We start from the raw sequence: 19130 nt of genomic DNA on the forward strand, positions 1-19130 counted from the left end.
TCATTGTTTTATTCCCAGCTTTTAGCCTATTTTCGATCTTCCTTCCTGCCCACCCACATCCCCCCACCCCCACTAGGGCCATCTGTCACTTTCCAGAGTGCTTACCCTGGTCTGGCCATTATCACATTTTGCTTTCTTAATGTCACCATTAGCACCTCCTTTAGCCAGTACCACTACCATTAACAACTCTTTGAACTTTTGTTCATGACATCTTTTGCCATCTCTCCTTTGCCTCCACCTATTGCTGGTCTTCTACCTAGCTTCACTGTTTCTACTCCCCTTAATCTGTATATATTTCGCCACATCTCTACCTCCCTTTAGATCTGTAGAAGAGTCATACGGACTCGAAACGTTATCTCTGTCTGTCTGTCTCTCTCTCTCTCTCTCTCTCTCCACAGATGCTGTCAGACCTGCTGAGTTTTTCCAGCATTTTTTGTTTTCGTTTCAGATTTCCAGCATCCACAGTATTTTGCCTTTATATAAATGATGGTTTCTTTATGAAATTATTGTACTTGTAATGTGCTCAGTTTAGATTTGTTTGCAGACTAAATGAGCAATGATGTTCAGCAATAACACAAATGGGGGGCAGAATTTCTTGATTTCACATTAGAGCACAGGTTGCTTTAATTTCATATTATAAAGCTCTAAATATTTAAGGAAGGATGTAAATGTGTTGGAGGTGGTTCAGAGGAGGCTTACTAGATTGATACCTGGAATGTGGGTTGTCTTATGAGGAAAGGTTGGACAGACTGAGCTTGTTTCCACTGGAGTTTAGAAGAATGAGGGGTGATTTGATTGATGTATACAGGATCTTGAATGGCCTTGACAAGGTGGACGTGGAAAGGATATTTCCTCTTGTGGGTGAGTCCAGAACTAGGGGGCACTGTTTTAAAATTAGGGGTCGCCCTTTTAGGGCAGAGATAAGAATTTTTTTCTGAGGGTTATGTGACTTTGGAACTCTCTGCCTCAGAAGGCAGTGGAGGCAGGGTCATTGAATATTTTTAAGGCAGAGGTAGATAGATTCTTGTTGGGCAAGGGAATGAAAGGTTATCGGGGTAGATGGGGGAATGTGGAATTCGAAACGCAAGCATATCAGCCATGATCTTATTGAATGGTGGAGCAGGCTCAAGGGGCCAAATGATCTACTCCGGTTTCTATTGATGTTCCTATGCTGACAAAAGCTGATTGAGGGACAATATAAATAAGTTGAAGTTGAATTTGGACAGACTATGAATGGAACACCCTTCCATGCTGTACCTATTGGGTATTTAAAATGTATTTCTGATGATCTTTAAATCTTCCTAGTGCTTGCCAGTAAATTTGATGCTGGACCCTTTCAAGCTAACTTGAAGATCTGCTGTTAGATTGGCTGAGTTTTTCCAGCACTTTCTGTTGAAGATCATTGTGTTGCCTATTGTGCAGTTGAATTTTTTTGCTTCCACCCTGACCCAGTTGGCCATATTTGGTACAATGAAAGAGGTGGGATTGGATGCATGAGAAACTGATAGGCTAGTTATATAAGAATTTAAAATTTAAGCTATACTTTCATGAAGAATTACAGTTTTAAAAAAAAAGTTTTAAAATGTGCGAAAATAGGCTGTAATGGAGCCTGCTTATGCTCTGTAATTATGTGCATTTTGTCTAGCTTGTCAATTTTGATGTTCCAGTGACAGCCTAAGTTGGGCAGGAATTCTTGATTTCATTTCAGCAACCTTTTATTTAAAAGGCACCTTTAACGTTGAAAAATGTTCCCAAGGCAGCCCAGAGAGGTGTACTCAGCCAAAATAAATGCTGAAGTAAAGGGTAGATGGTATAAACTCTCAAGTGTTGAGTTTCATTTAAGAAGGAAAGGAAAGCGATGGGGGGGAAACTTGGGAAGGGAATTCCAGGGTGGGATTTAGACTGTTGAAGGCAAGGCTCACAATGGTTGGTTGAAGGAAAAAAGAGTGCACGAAAGCCCTGAGTCAGAGGAATGGAAAGTTTTTAGTGAGAGGGAGGGTGTTGTAGGGCTCGGAGGAGCAAATTTATAAGAGGTTTAAATACCAGGATGAAAATTGCCAGTAACCAACAATGTAAGTCAGTGAGAGTGGGTGCAGAGTGAGTGGGGCTTCGAGTAGGAAGGGAAACTGATAGAGTTTTGGATGACCTGTAATTTACGAAGATAGAAGATGGGGCACTAGTTAGGAAAGCATTGGAATAGTCGCTTCTGGAGTTGATGGAAACATCATTGCTGGATGGGCTGGTGTGGGTGGACGTTTTCAAGAAATGGATGTGTGTGTTTTTCATGATATGGAGGATATATACTCAGAAGCTTGACTTGGTTCCTGTAGGATGCTATGTTTTGAAAACAATCCCTTTCAGCTGAAAACAGTCCTTCAAGATGGAAAATGTAATCAGCAGCAAAGGTATGGAGTTTGAGGTGGGGATCAAAGATGATGGCTTCAGTTTCTCCTGTGTTTAACTGAAGGAAGTTGTAGCTTATCCAAGACTGAATATTGGACAAACAGTCTAACAATAAAGGCTATGACAGGGTTCAAATGCTGGTGAGGTAGAGTTGGCTGTCACAAGTAAACATGTAGAATCTGATCCCTTACATGTTAATGATTTTGCTTGGGGCAGAATATAAATAGAATCTTAAATACACATGGCACAGAAGGAGGCCATTGAGCCCATCGTGCCTTAAGTCAGCTGCCAAAGAGCAATGCAGCCTAATCCAACTTTCTTGCTCTTGGTCTATAGCCTTTTGGATTGTGGCATTTCAATTGAGTATTGAAATAATTTTTAAAATGTAATGGGGTTCCTGTCTGTATGACCCTTTCAGGCAGAGAGTTCCGGACCTTACTACCCTCGGGGTGAACAGATTTCCTCTCAACCCCTCTCTAGCTCTTTTGCCAATTTCCATAAATCGATGTGATGAAGAGGAAGGCTTAGAAATAGATCGTTAAGGGATGCTAGAAGTAATGGTGCAGGAGCAGTAAGAGAAGCCATTACTGGAGATTCTTTGGCTACGATCAGATAGTTAAAAATGAAATCAAGAGTGCAGTCACACTGAGCTGCGAAATGGATAAAATGAGTTGGAGAAGGGTGGTGTGGTTGACTATGTCAGTCTTTAGAGTGCTTGAGAAGGGATAATGCACCTTGCTTATAGTCACGTATGATGTCATTATGACTTTGATTAAGGCTGCTTGACGCTGTGGTGGAACGGAAACTTGATTGAGAGTTCAACATGCACTTGCAGGATAGATGACGACTGATTTGGGAAGTGACAGTAGATAAGAACTGGAGAAGTAAGGCAGTTTTAAGGCAGAGAAATAAGGAGATGAGCTGTTAGTTTCCATGGAAGGGGTGCTGTTGGAGTGGTGCTTTGCCACGTTGAATGGTTAATTGTTCTTAAAATGAGTGGATGCGGGGAGAAAATATTTGAGCTGGAACCTTTTGCTATATTACCAAGGATTGGAGCCAGGAAGGGAAGTTGGGCAGCCAGCAGTTTACTGGGAATGGGGCCAAAGAGCTCAGTGCAAATTCATCAGCAGGATACCAGGGCTTTAAGTGTTAAAATATGAGGAAAGTTTGCATAAACTGAGTAAATCCTTGAATTCAAAGTGATTAAGCTGTTTGACACAGGAGATACAGAGAAACTATTGCCTTTGGTGGGATATACAGAGCAAGAGGATAAAATTAAAGCTAGTCCACTTAAATGTGAAATTAGGTAACAGTTTTTTCACAAAACATAGTGGAAATCGCTTTCTTAAAAGTCTGTTCGATGAAAACTAAGTGAAAGGCATAGGTTTCGGGCTCACGGCTTATGGAATAGAGGGAAAAGCAGCCAAGGCAGCTGAATGGATGACCTCAAACCTAGTAACAACAAAGTCCTTACGCTTATTGTTGGAGGGGGTTGAGTTTGGGTTGAAGTGGATGGGTTTAAGTAGACTGTTGGTAGTGTGGGGAAAAAAGTGCTGGAGGTTACCCTTGGTCATCAGAATACTTTTGGAGTGCTAGATGTTCTTTGACAGAGTCAAGGAAGGTAACCGTTTCTTTCTAATATGAAGTTTTACATACAAAAATATAACATTTATGACCAATTAGTGGATTGTAACAGAACCTCTTTAAAGTATTTAGAGTAGGAAGTCCAGAACTATCTTTATATGCTAAATAATTTGTACATGTGAAAGTAAAATCCAGCCATTTTACTGAAGTAAAATTTAACTTGGATGTTTTTTTTTCATTGCTAAAGGAAACCAGAGAAAAATTGAAGGAAACAACAGTCAAATTAACTCAAGCTAAAGAAGAGACTGAACAGATCCGGAGAAACTGCCAAGACATCATCAAAACCTACCAGGTTGGTTTGAGTTTGGTGGCAGTAATGACCCTTTTTGTAATTTCCATTCAGTTTTCATCCCCTTTGCCATCTGTTAAACCATTCCCTGTACCTTGCAAAGCATTTTTTTTCAGGGAAAATATTGTCTCAAATAATACATATTTGAGGATGGTTATTGTACACTATGTAGTGACTGGATCAGTTAAATGGAATTAAAGTGCTTAAGAGTTTCACAAGTGTTCCATCTGACAGAATCCTGCTGCTTATTGCATTTTTGCACCTTAAACATTACAAATTAAAAAGTAGGTATGTTAAATTTGGAGCAGCTGATATTTTGGGGTTGTGTTGATGAGCAAGGTTTGTTATTTGGGCTCTGTTTTTGTCAAACTATGTTTAGCATGTTGAAGAATGTTCCAGACCAGTGGAAGTATTAGAAGCATGAAGTGAGACTTAAATAAGGGATCTTTAAGCAGGATAGATACAGTGATAGTTATTTACCTAGAGCAGATTTTGGGCAGGCGACTGAAACATGTGGTTGCCTGCCAAAGTGGTGTTCTGGTGCTCAGTCTTCTTGCTGGTCAGGTTAATGGGGGCAATTTGATGGGATGGTTTGATCAGGGACAGAAATGCCAATGGTCCCACTGAGGAGTTGAACCAGATATATTCCGAACAAACATATTTTTCAATGACAAGCTGTTGTCATAGTTTTAAACAGTCCTTTTGTTTTGTTAATTAATGTCTTGTTTCTTTGGTTGCATTATGCTGCCACTTCTATTGTAGCAATGTTAGTATTACTTTTTTATTTGTGCATAGCATATGGGCATTGCTAGCATTTATTGCCCATCCCTAATTGTCTTTCAAGGTGATGGTGCACTGCCTTCTTGAACTGCTGCAGTCTCTGCAGGTGTACCTGCAGTGCTGTTGCGTAGGAATTTCCAGGATTTTGACCCAGCAACAATGAGGGAATGGTAATATATTTTTAAGTCAGGATTGTGTGACTTGGATGGTGTACCTTGGAGAGGAACTTACAGGTTGTAACGTTCTCATGTGTCTGCTGCCCAAAGTGGAGGTCACAAGTTTAGGAGGTACTGTCAAAAGAGTTCTTGGTGTATTGTTGTGGACAGAACATAGCTGAGCAATTTTCCACTTTGTCTGTAGATGTCAGTGTTGCATATGAATTAAAACAGGCTAGTTAAAGGTGAGGCTAGTTCTGAATTGCAACTTTTTAGCATTGCTGCTAAAGTATTAGTATTTTGTCATGGATTATTGCCTTTGATGTATCTAGTGCCTTCATTCATTTCTTGATATTGTGTGGAGTGGATCAAATTGGCTAAAGACTAGCATGTGTGATGCCATAAGACTTTGAGAGGTCTGGAGTTGAGGACTCCAGGGGCCACTGGGTCGTCACCTTAGTTGAGTCTGTCCTGCTGGTGGGACAGGACATACCCAGTGATGGGAAGGAGTTGGGAATGTTGGCTGAAAGGTATGAATCTGTTTTCACGATCACCATTACTGATATTAACTTTTTAATTCCAGGTGCAATTAATTAACTGAACTTAAATTTCCCAACTGCCATGGTGTGATTTGAGTTTGTGTCTTTGATCATTAGCTCACTAATGTAACCATTATTCTACCATACCCCATAGCAAAATAAAAGTGGCAGTGTAATTGTGGTATCCACAATACATTGTACTAGAAGGGTTTCTCTGCAGTTTGGATTTCATACCCAATCTACTGTTTGCAGGTTCCAGTCCAATTCTGGTGAGTATGGTGAGCATGTAACCAGGCATTAGATAAATACTGAATGTTGCAACTTAGCAGCAAAGTGTGCTATCACATCAAAGCCTTTAGTATGGGCACTGTGGAACTTGCAACAGGCTGTGGAATTTCTGAAAAGTTACAAAAAAAAGAATGGAACTGTAACTCCGTCTTCTCCCGCTCTGGGTGGGGGATAATTCAAAATTTGCAGTTTTGAATTGTGTCAAAACCATTGGCACGGTTCCAGGTTACAATGGAGTGCTGCAAAAATTGACAACTAATTTGCATTTGGTTCCTGCTGGGATTCTACCCTGATTGTCCCTGCACCAATGAATAATGTTTTGCCATATCTAGTTCAACAGAGGGGAAGAGTAGGATAGCAAATGTCAATTTTAGTTATGGAAAAAAGATGGATTGGATGATCCACAAATGGCACTGTAAATCTATTGGACATGGAGCTATTTGTTGATTTCTTGCATTACTGCATATCACAATCTGTATTTTGTGTTGTGGACAATTTGGCTCGAAGGTAAACAGTCTGCTATTTCTGGAAATGTCAGCCATGGTGCAGTGGTAGCAACCTTGTCTCTTAATCAGAAGGCTGAGAGTTCAAGTTCCATTTCAACTACTAGGCTGGTACTCAAATGCAACATCGAGCGAGTGCCATATTGTCAGCTCTCCCGTCTTGCTATGCAACATGAAGCAATGAAAGATAACCACTCAATGACTTCCTTCTTTCATGGTTGTTCTATAATCCTGTGTCATTTTATGAATTGGAGATGGAGATCCAGAAATGTAATTTTCATTATTTCCTGAGTCTGGTCATAACTTAGGGCCATAATAAATCACAATAGGCAAATATGGAACATGGATTATGGTTTTCAGAGAGAAATTTAAGGGGGTATTTGGAAAGAAAAGAGTACTACTTCACAATTTCTGATGCAACTTTAACTATAAAACTTTATAGTATTGCTTCATGACTGGATAATTGAGCTGTCATAATGTGAAAGCTGATCTAGATTCAGAATACATTGGAAAGTCTAGAAATGGATCAAAGATTTTTATATCACAAGACTAATGAAAACTATTTCAAAGCTTATTTTTTTTAGATATATTTTTGACTATATCTGCTCGTTATGTTATGTATAACCTCATGTATAAAGCTCCTGGCATCACCTGAGCCTGAAGGAAGCACGTGATTAAATTTTCCACTTTTATTTTGAGTATTATTCATTTATGCTTTCTGCCTTTTGGTGAACTTGGTCTGTCTTCACAGGAGTCTGAGGAAATTAGATCCAATGAGTTGGATGCCAAACTGCGTGAGACTAAAGGTGAACTAGAAAAACACTTGCAGGAAAAATCAGATCAAATGGAGGTGAGGTGTGCTTTCAACTAAATGTTTAGAGGAATTGATACAAACCTTTATTTACATAATTCATGGAAAATTAAGTTCTAATATAACCTGGGGGACAGAGGAACATTGTTGAGAAAAACTCTGTTTTAGCAGAGCACTCTCTACCCTTTTATTTTAAAAGAAAAATTACAATTTTGATTCAGAAACGTTCAGAAAGGTCTTCCCACTTTTCTCTAATATGCTTTTTTGAGTTTCTACCCAAATTTGCTAAACCGAATAAATATAGCCATTGGCCAGACAGACTGCTAACATTCTATATTCCAGAAGTATCGGCAAAGATTCAGTGCGTTTCCCTCCTCAATTATAAGGAGACGACACCTTTATGTAGTTGCTTCCATGTAATATCCATGCTACTGTACAAATTACAAATCTACTAAGATGAATTTGAATTGCTCCACCATTTAACTTGATCATGGCTGATCTTCTATCTCAAAGCCATCATCCCACACTACCCCATATCCCTTGATGTCATTGGTATCTAGAACTCTGTCAACCTCTGCTTTGAACATACTCAGTGAACCTCCACAGCCCCCTGGGGTAGAGAATTCCAAAGATTCACCACCCTCTGACTGAAGAAATTGTTTCTCATTTCAGTCCTAAATGGCCTACGTCTTATTCTGAGACACTGCCCCCTGGTTCTAGACCGCCATTTCCCCCCCCACTTCCCCTCAATCTGGGGTAATATCTTACCTGTGTCTACCCTGTTGAGCCCTGTAAGAATTTTGTACACTTCAATCAGATCACCTCTCATTCTCTTAAACCCTAGCGAATACAGGCCCAGTCTCCTCAATCTTTCCTCATAGGACAATCCTGCCATTCCAGGAATTAGTCCAGTGAACCTCCATTGCACTTCCTTTTGGCCAGTATAACGTTCCTTGGGTAAGGAGATCAAAACTGCGCAAAGTGGATAACTTCACATCTTTCCACATTATATTCCATCTACCATGTTCTTGCTTCCTCACTTAGTCTGTCCAAATCTCCTTGAAGTCTCTTTGCATCCTCTTCACAACTCATTTCTATCAAGTTTTGTGTCATCAGCAAATTTGGAAATATTACATTTGGTCTCACATCCCCAAATCATTGATATAGATTGTAAATAGCTGGGGCTCAAGCACTGACCCCATTAGTCAAACCCTGCTGACCTGAAATGATCCATTTATTCCTACTCTGTTTTCCATCCGTTAACCAATCCCCAATCCATGCCAGTATGTTTTCCACCGTTCTCCCCGCCCCCCCCGCAACTCATGAGCTCTAATTTTGTGTACTAAATATAGAAAGTAACCTTTATAAGTAGACCCATAAAATAGATTTTTTTTAAAAAAAGTGTCTGTGAGGTCCCAATATGCTGTAGTGCCATTAAAAATAAAAGCAGGCAGACGACCAGTTAATTTTCGCAGTAAACACCAGGCTGAGTATCAAGAGATCTGGAAGTAGCCCCTTCCATGATGGATGCCAGCTGTTAAAATTAGGATACCATGTAGTTGATGATTTGGAAGAAAAATACATTCTAATTCTATCAATGAAGAGCAAAAAGAGATAGCGTTCAACATTTGCAATGAGGTGTCTGATCTATACAAAATATAATGTATGTAGAGTGGAAATAATTATGGAAGAGTGAATAAGGTTTGATGATTGGAGGAGGTCATTAAGGAGCAAGCACATTTGAGTGGTTGGAATCCTGGAAAAACCTGGAGTGTATTACAGAGAAATCTGAGGATGATTTAGTGACTATGTTGCAGATATATTAATTTTGAGATGAAAGCAATATACATAGCTTTGATGGGGAGGCAATGTAATGGCAACCTGTTTTATAAGTGCATAACCTATGGAAAAAAGCTTTGGTAAATTATCGAATGTTGTTTTGGTCAGAAAACTGCATGGCTGAATGTGTATTAGGTCAATATGGATGTTGACTTTGCAGCAGCTTCTATAACTTACTTTATTTCTATTAATCTTTACTAAGAGTTGAGAGGGGAAGTGAAATCTCCTTTTTTGGGTTTAATGAAAGTCAGTGTAAAAGAAGTGAAGGTGAACTGGGTGGAAGGGTATAGATTGCTGTTTAATTAATATCTCATGTTTCCATTGAGATAATTTAAAGTTTTATTAGGTTCCTAAGTAATGTATTTCTCCAACAAAAAACAGATTCGTCATGCTAAAATAAAAGAACTTGATGACCTGAAGAAAACATTCAAGGAAGGGATGGATGAGTTGCATACTTTAAGAACAAAGGTGAATACAATTGTTCTTGTGTTCATATTTTGAAATTATATTATTGTAAATTCTTTTGTAATATTTTCTAAAATAATTTTGAGAAGCTTCTTCACTGCCCATTCCAACAGTTGGTATTTTTATATTGAAGTACTTGAATAAAGAATAAATAGATATCCCAGCTTGTTTCTCTTCCATTTTCTTGTCTGTTTGTCTTATGTCCATCACTGGTGGTGATATATGCAGGTTACTATGTCACCAAGTAAGAAAGCAAGAAATTACTGTTTTAAGAACATAAGATATAGGAGCAGGATGATTTTCTACCTCGCCTTGCAGCCTTGGTCCAAACATGGACAAAAAAGCTGAATTCCAGAGGTGAGGTGAGAGTGACTGCCCTTAACATCAAGCCAGTATTTAACCAAGGAGCCCTAGCAAAACTGGAGCCAATGAGAATCAGGAAGAAACCTCCCCCTCCCTCACTGGTTGGAGTCATACCTAGCACAAAGGAAAATGGTTGTGGTTGTCCCAGTCCCAGGGCATCATTTCAGGAGTTTCTCAGGGTAGTGTCCTAGGCCCTATCCTCTTCTGCTTCATCAATGACCTTCCCTCCATCATAAGTCATAAGTGGGACGTTTGCTGATGATTGCACAATGTTCCACACCGTTCGTGACTCCTCAGACACTGAAGCAGTCGTGTCCAGATGCAGCAAGACCTGGACATCTTTCAGGCATGGGCTGATAAGTGGCAAATTACATTCATGCCACACAAGTGCCAGGCAATGACCACCTCCAATAAGAGAGAATCTGACCATCTTCCCTTGACATTCAATGGCATCACCATCACTGAATCCCCCACTAACAACATCTTCGGGGTTACCATAGTCCAGAAAAAAGAACTGAACCAGTCATACAAGTACTGTGGCTGCAAGAGCAGGTCAGATGCTAGAAATTAGTAACTCACCTCTTGACCCCCTAAAGCCTGTCTACTGTCTACAAGATACAATGAGGAGTGTGATGGAATACTCTCCACTTGGTTGGGTGAGTGTGACTCCAACAATACTCAATAAGCTTGACACCATCCACAACAAAGCAGCCCACTTGATTGGCACCCCATCCACTACCTTAAACATTCATTCCCACCACCACCAATGCACTGTGGCAGCAGTGCGTACCATCTACAAAATGCACTGCAGCAACTTACCAAGGGTCCGCCAACAGCGCCTTCCAAACCCATGACCTCTACCCCCAAGAAGAACAAGGGCAGCAGATGCATTGGAACACCACCACCTGCAAGCTCCCCTCCAAGCCTCATATCATCCTGACTTGAAACTATACTGCCATTCCTGCACTGTCGTCAGGTCAAAGTCCTGGTACTCTCTTCCTCAGAGCACTGTGGGTATACCTACACCACATGGACTGCAGAAGATCAAGAAGGCAGCTCATCACCATCTTCGAGGGAAATAAATACTGGCCTAGCTAGAGATAGCCAGATCCTGTGAAAATAAGAAAACCTTCACGTTTCTGTCTGATTCCCTTTTTAGAGTCTAGAAATCCATTAGTCGCAGCCTTTAATATACTCTGAGACTTGAAAATCCACATCACTGGAGAAAAGAATGTCAAAGCTTCACAGCCCTCTGAGTGATGAAATCTTTCCTTCTCTCTGTCCTAAATGGCTACCATGTTATCTTGAGACTATACACCCTAGCTCTAAGCTTTCCAGCCAAGGGAAACCGTATCTCAGCATTTACCCTGTCATGCCTTTCCAGAATCTTTTATGTTTCAATTAGATCACCTCCTTTCCTTCTTAACTCCAGAAAGTATAGGCCCATTCTACTCTATCTATCCTCATAGGACAACTCTGTTATTCCAAAATCAATTTAGTAAACCTTCATTGAATCCCCTCTAAAGTAAGTACATCCTTTCTTGGGTATTGGAAAACAAAAAATCTACACAGTGATCCAGGTCTGGTCCCTCCAGACTCCTGTACAATTGCTGCAAGACCGCATTACTCTTGTACTCCAAACTCCTTGCAATAAGATCAACATACCATTGCCTTTCTAATTGCTTGCTGTGCTTGAATGTTGACTTATTTTCATGCACAAGGAAACCCAAATCCCACGGCTCACCGTTACTTGCTAGTTCCTCCATGGCGCAGTTGGTGGTGCATTCTCCAAGTTACAGCACCTAAATCAAGGCTGATAGTGCACTTTAGTGCAGTAATTAGAAAATGCAGCACCATTGGCAGTGCTGTCTCTTGCATGGGGTGTTGAACTGAGGCACTGTCTGCCCCCTCAGGTGGATATAAAAGTTTCCATGCCACTATTTCAGAGAAGAGCTAGGGGAGTTCTCCTTGGTATCCTGTTCAATATTTACCCCTCCATAAACATTACTAAAACAGATTATCTAGTCGTTATCACTGCTATTTTTGGGAGCTCGCTGTGTGCAAATTGGCTGCTGAGCTTCCTACATTGCAGCTGTGACTACACTTCAAATTTACTTTATTGGGTGTGAAGTGCTTTCAGACGCAATATAAATGCAAGTCTTTAACCATTTTAAAAAATATTTTGTTTTTTGTACCTTTTATCAGTGAATAACCTCTCACTTTTTCACGTTATTCTCTATCTGCTACGTTTTATGCCAACTCGCTTAACCTGTCTAGGTCCCTTTCCAAATGCTTTGTCCTCCTTGATTACTTTTCCACTTTTCTTTGTATCATTTAACTTTTGAATCATTTATCATTTAACCAATCCTCATCCATTTTAATATATGACCCCCCCCCCCCCCCCCCCCCCCCCCCCCCCCCCCCAACCCAATGAGCCATTATCTTGTGTAACAACCTTTCTTGGGCCCCTTGTCAAATGCCTTTTGAAATTTCATATATAATGCATTCACTGGTTCCCTTTTATCTGTCCTTTTAATAATATTTTCAAACTCAAATGGATTTGTCAAGCACAAATTCCTTTTTATACAACCACATTGACCCTGTCTAATTACATGATTTTTCTAACTGCCCTGTTACCACTTGCTTTGACTTGTTGAAAATATATTTTGCTGGGTTAACTGGGGCAGCCAAAGGGAACACTCCAGTTGGCTTATGTGTCCCTTTATTCGATTCATAACCAGGTTGGGTGCTTGCTGTTCATTATGAACATTCTATGCAAGTTGGGTTATTTTTATGGTTTCACTTCCTTTCAATAATCCTGTTATCCTTTCCTCACTCAGGTTAAATGCCTTGAGGATGAACGTTTGAGGACTGAAGATGAACTGTCAAAATATAAAGAAATTATCAATCGGCAGAAAGCAGAATGCCAGTCTTTGCATGAACGAGTAAAGATAGTAAACCACTTGCAAGAACAACTTGAAAGGTAAAGTCTAGGCTATATTGTTGGTTAGGTATAATTATTTTGTATACCAAGTTAACCATTAACATATACACGTCACTGAGTTCTCCTGTACTGATTTACAAATTATCTGAGGGGGCCGGAGATGAGTTTTCCGGAGTCGTCGTTTCCCCCCCAACCCCCCACCTTATTGGCCTTGGATATTTTACTTGCTTTTGTTTTACTTTCCTGGGAAATGATTTGGCTGGTGGGGGAATAAAGTTTCTCATCATGATGTTCCAGGCATCATGAATATGGGGCAGGCTTCATGGACCCTTGGGTCTTTTCACACCTGCTATTTTTGTAAGTTCATTTAACCATCAGGGTGTTCCTTATTCATAAAACAGGGGATTCAAAAAACTTCTGCTATGTTGTGTATTTGTATAACAATCCGATTCTGTAGAAAATATTTTGCAAAAATGTTAGACATTTTTCTTCAGTATATTGCTATATTCAGATTTATAGTAGTCCGGTGTTGAAATCAGCAGGCAAGGTTTTTCACAATTTTAAAAGCCTACGTTTTCTAGCAGTGCAGACCAGTACAGAAAAATAATCTAATATGATTACATCATAGAAATGAACAAGAGATTCAGTCACTGAAGGAGGAGGTTGACAGCCTGAACGCGCTCATTACAGATCTGCAGGAAGACATTGAAGGGAGTCGCAAAAAAGAATCTGAGTTGCTTCTGTTTACAGAGAAACTGACCAGCAAAAATGCACAACTTCAGTCTGAGAATAACACACTGCAGACACAACTTGACAAACTAAATATTCATGAGCAGGAACTGAGTGCACAACTTGAAGAGTTGGGACACACCAATGCTGAGCTGGTAAGAGTACAAGTAAATATGAGAAGAACTACTGAATAATGAAGCTTCAGGAATTCTTTTTCCTAACATCGTGTCTCCATTTGAGAAAGTTCTGCATCATTGAGTAGTGGAATACATTTTTAATTTCAAGAATATAAATCAATATGGGGTGTTAACCTTTAAGCAGTTTGTTGTGTGCTATTTGTATTGCATTTGGAAATCTGTCTATATCTCCTTCAAAGGTGGGGGGAAAGAAACTTCAAAGTGCAGTGTTAACATCATCTTTTGAGTTTTTTTTAAACATAGCTTACTGTTTCCTGTCTGCCAACATCTATGCCTGTTCTGATTTGAATGAACTGAGCATTGTTTTCTAGTGGGAATTGGTATCCTCTGGTCCTCAATTAAGCCCTCATGGAAACTTTGAACTATTTTTGTGGTAACAAAATCCCATTGGAATATAATAATATGTTTTCATTCTTCCCCCAGCTTTGTGAATGTGAAGAGGATTTGACCTACAGCAAGTGTTGGCTAAAATACTGCAGAGTGCTGTGAATTTATTTGTGATTAGTTAATTTATGGTATTTTTACTGTTTTGTAATAGAGAATTATGTATTTAGCAGATGTATACTGACTTTTTACGATAAGGGGGAGGCAGTCATGGGGAGATGGTGGCGTAGTGGTCATGTCACTAGACTTGTAATCCAGAGGTGTAGATGAACTCTCTGGGGACATGGGTTCAAATTCCACCATGACAGTAATGGAATTTAAATTCAATTAATAATCTGGAATTGAAAAGCTAGTTCTCAGTAATGCTGACCATTAAACCATTGACTTGTTTGCTAATGTCCATTGGGGAAGGAAATCTGTTGTCCTTACCCTGTCTGGTCTAAATGAGCCTCTAGACCCACAACAATGTGGTTGACTCTTAAATGCCCTCTGAAATGGCAAAGCCATTCACTCATTTCAAGGGTAATTAGGGATGGGCAACAAATGCTGGCCTTGCCACGATGCCCACATCCATGAAAGAACAAAGGGGAAAAAAGGCAATGGACTTGATCTTAAACTTCAGTGATACAGATGTTGGGTACAGATACTTGACAAATGTGTGGCAAATATAATGCTTATTATTTACAAATATGACAAAAATAAGTTAGATATGATTTAAAAGGATTATTTGGATACATGGCAGAATAGTTTAGAATAGTTTATTTTACTTTCTACTGGACACTAGTTTACAATGAAATAAAACAGAAATTTAGCATTAATGACAGCATCATTCAAAGTGTTTACAAATGCGGTTGGTATGGAGTTGGTCAAGCATATTTTTTTTATAAAATTGATGTTAATGCACTTTGCTGGGGCGCATATGGGGCACTTTATTTACTAGGGTGAATGCGCATTGTCAGACCAAGCTTGGAGATACTTTATTTTACTTGAGCTGGACTTTTTACATTCTGATACAGGATTTAAATGTGGAAAAGTATTCCAAAGGAACAGCAGTGAGCTGTTCATTCCCTAAAGTCTATTCTGCCAATCAATTAGATTATGGTAGACCTGTGCTCAATTCCATATTTATAACCTCTTGTGCCATGTCCCTTGATATCCTTGGATAACTTACTATCATTCTCAGTCTTACAAGTTTCAATTGACCCAGCATTTAGAGCCTTTGTGGGGTGGTGGTTGGTAAGTTCCAGATTTCTACTACTGTTTGTTGAAAAAATATTTCCTGCTTTAAATGTTAAATGGCCAAGCCCAAAGTTTAAGATTATGTCCTTTTGTTTTCTGGATTTCCCCCACTAGAGGAAGTGGTTTCTCTGTATCTGCCCCATCAAAGCTCTAATCATTTTAATTACCTTAATTTAATCACTCTTAACCGTCTTCATTCAGCTTAAGAATAGAAGTAGGCTTCTTCACTCCTCGAGCCGATTCCGCCATTCAGTGAGATCATGACTGACCTGTAAAGAAATTCCCCATATCCCTTAATAACAAAAATCTATTTATCTGTCTTAGATTAACGATTGATTTATTATTTTTTGTACCTGAACTCTAGGTTTTAGTGATACAATAGATACCTATGTGCACATAGATAACTAAAGCCCTTTGATTCTCATTGCTCCTCATTGCTCCTCATTTATCACATTATAAAAATATTTCAATATGTTGGACTTCCGATCCAAAGTGGGTGACTTCACACTTGCCCCATATTGAATTCTATCCAGCAAAATTTCACTTACTCGCTTAGTCTATGTTCTTTTGTGACTTCCTGTCCCTACAACTTACTGTGCCTGCCAACTTGGTGTAATATGGACACTTGTATATAAAACTTTTTAATTCCTTTTCCCGGTCATTAATAGAAATAGAAATGGCGAAGTCCCTCAGGTGGATGTTCAGACCAAACAAAATAGGAGCAGAAGTAGGCCATTCAGCTCCTTGAGCCTGCTCTGCCATTCAATAAGCTTATGGCTGAACTGTTTGTGTTTTGAATTTCACATTCCCGTCTACCTCTGATAACCTCTGATTCCTTTGCCTAACAAGAATTTATCTACCTCTGCCTTAAAAATATTCAATGACCTTGCCTCCACTGCCTTCGGAGGCAGAAAGTTCCAAAGTCGCACAACCCTCAGAGATGAGAAGAATTTTTTCCTCTATCTTAAAAGGGCGACCTGTAATTTTAAAACAGTGCCCCCTAGTTCTGGACTCACCCACAAGTGGAAACATCCTTTCCACATCCACCTTGTCAATACCATTCATGATCTTATATTCTTTAAGGGGAGGCAGTGGCATAGTGGTATTCTCACTGACTAGTATTCTAGAGACCCAATGTAATGCTTTGGGGACCTGAGTTTGAATCCCACCATGGCAGATGGTGGAATTTTAATTCAATAAAAATCTGGAATTCAAAGTCTGATGATGACCATGAAACCATTGCCGATTGTCGTGGAAACCCATCTGGGTCACTAATTCCCTTTAGGGAAAGAAATCTGCAATCTTTACCTTCAATCTTTATATATGACTCCAGTCCCGCAGCAATGTGGTTGACTCTTAAATGCCCTCTGAACAAGCGTGCCCTCTGAACAAGGGCAATTAGGGATGGACAATGAATGCTGGCTTAGCGACGCCCACATCCCATGAATGATTTTTTAAAAACTCCAGTGGAAACAAGTCCAGTCTATCTAACCTTTCCTCATAAGACAACACGCCCAGGTAACAAGCTAGTAAACTTCCTCTGAAGGCATTTATATCCTTCCTTAAATAAGGAGACTAAAACTGCGCACACTATTCGGGATGTGGTCTCACCAGTACAGAATATTTGGAAACATTTTATGTTCAATTCCTCTCGTAATAAGCCTTCTTAATTACTTGCTATACCTGTATACTAACTTTTTGTGACTCATGGACTCGAGCATCTCGATCCCTCTGCACATTGGAATTCTGCAGCTGTTCTCCATTTAAGTAATAGCCTGCCTTTATATTCTCCCTGCCAAAGTGAACAACTCCACATTTTCCTACATTATACACCGCTCCATCTGCTAGATTTTTTCCCATTCACTCAACCTATCTATATCCGTCTGTAACCTCCCTATGTCCTCTTCACAACATACTTTCCTCCCTATCTTTGTGTCATCTGCAAATTTAGCTACCTTGCCTTCAATCCCCTCACCTAAGTCATTGGTATAAATTGTAAAAAAGTTGAAACTCCACTCGTCAGAACCTGCCAATTAGAAAAAGTCCCATTTATACATACTCTGTTTTCTGCCTAGCAGCCAATCTTCTATCTATGTCATACCATGAGCTTTTATTTTCCGCAATAACCTTTGACGTGGCACCTTATCAAATGCCTTCTGGAAATCCAAGTACAGCACACCTACAGGCTCCCCTTTATCCACAGCGCATGTTGCTCCTTCAAAGAACACTAATAAGTTGGTTAAACATGATTTCCCTTTCACAAAACTATGCTGACTCTTCCCGATTACCTTGCGTTTCGCTAAGTGCCCAGCTATAACTTCCTTAATGATGGATTCTAACACCACCCCCATGACAGATGTCAAGCCAAGATGTTATGGTACTGGGCTTGCAACCCCAAGATCAAGAGTTCAAATCTCACAATGGCAAACTATGAACCAGTGTAACTTCATCTGAATAGGAACAGATGGAAACGTGTTTGTACTCGAAAGAGTTAACTGGCTTAGAGTTTCTTGTTTTCTGCCTCCCTCCCTTCTTGAATAGAGGGGTTATATTTGCTACTTTTCAGTCTGATGGAACCTTTCCAGAATCTAGAAAATTTTGGAAAATTAACACCGATGTATCTACTACTTCATTAGCCACCTCTTTTAAGACCCATGGATGAAGTCCATCAGGACCCAGAGACTTCTCAGCCCTCAGCTCCATCAGTTTGCTCAGCACTGCTTCCCTAGTGATTGTAATTTCACCAAGTTCCCCTCTCCCTTCCACCTCATGATTTATAGCTATTACTGGTTTGTTTTTTGTATATATAGAGAAGACAGAAGCAAAATGTTCATTCATTTCATCCACTAGTTCATTATTCTCTACTATTAATTCCCAACTGTCATGTATTTGAGGACCAACACTCACTCACACTCTTTTCAATTTTGAATACCTATAGAAACTCTTGCTGTTTATATATTTATAGCTAGCTTCCTCTCATACTCTTAATTTCTTTCTCCTGATTAACCTTTTAGCCATGCTCTGTTGTTTTATGTTCTGACCTGACACTCATCTTTGCACAGTTATATGCTTTCCTTAACTTCTTTAGTTAATCACAGAGGGTGGGTCCTCCTCTTAGAATTTTTCTTTATAGTAGGAATATACTTATTCTGAGTGTTCTGAAATGTCCCCTTAAATGTCTGCCACTGATTCTCTATTGATCAATCCCCTAGCCTAGTATCCCAGTTCACTTCAACTAGCTCAGCTTCCATGCCCACATTGTGGCCCTTATTTAAGTTTAAAATATTAGTCTTAGATCCAATCTTGCCCCTTTTCAAACAGGATGTAAAATTCAATCATATTGGGGTCGCTGCTACCCCTTCATTCTGAGGTCATTAATTAACCCTGTCACATTGCACAATACCAAGTCTAATATAACCTGCTGTCTGGTTGGTTCCAGAAAGTGGTGCTCTAAACAAAACTATCGCAAAAGCATTCTATGAACTTCTCATCCGGGGTACTACAGCCAATCTGATTTTTCCAGTTTATATGTAGATTAAAATCACCCATGATTATTGC

General features: G+C 39.6%; 1 protein-coding gene and 1 long non-coding RNA gene across 8 annotated transcripts in view; one reads left to right on the plus strand and one right to left on the minus strand.

Moving 5' to 3' along the window:
- Window positions 1-19130, minus strand: part of LOC121289772 — an 87909-nt gene that overhangs the window by 26747 nt on the left and 42032 nt on the right. Inside the window, exon 5 of the long non-coding RNA XR_005945646.1 lies at window positions 15740-15841. This is a non-coding gene — a long non-coding RNA (uncharacterized LOC121289772). The remainder of the gene's footprint in view (window positions 1-15739; window positions 15842-19130) is intronic.
- Window positions 1-19130, plus strand: part of ccdc186 (coiled-coil domain-containing protein 186) — a 91258-nt gene that overhangs the window by 26489 nt on the left and 45639 nt on the right. For all 7 annotated transcript variants that reach the window (XM_041209524.1, XM_041209525.1, XM_041209530.1 and 4 more), the window contains exons 6-10: window positions 4235-4339; window positions 7353-7451; window positions 9633-9719; window positions 12920-13062; window positions 13652-13907. In XM_041209524.1, coding sequence (XP_041065458.1) covers window positions 4235-4339; window positions 7353-7451; window positions 9633-9719; window positions 12920-13062; window positions 13652-13907 — 690 coding nt within the window. The remainder of the gene's footprint in view (window positions 1-4234; window positions 4340-7352; window positions 7452-9632; window positions 9720-12919; window positions 13063-13651; window positions 13908-19130) is intronic.

This window comes from Carcharodon carcharias, chromosome 17, assembly GCF_017639515.1.
Source record: "Carcharodon carcharias isolate sCarCar2 chromosome 17, sCarCar2.pri, whole genome shotgun sequence".
Lineage (NCBI taxonomy): Eukaryota > Metazoa > Chordata > Chondrichthyes > Lamniformes > Lamnidae > Carcharodon > Carcharodon carcharias.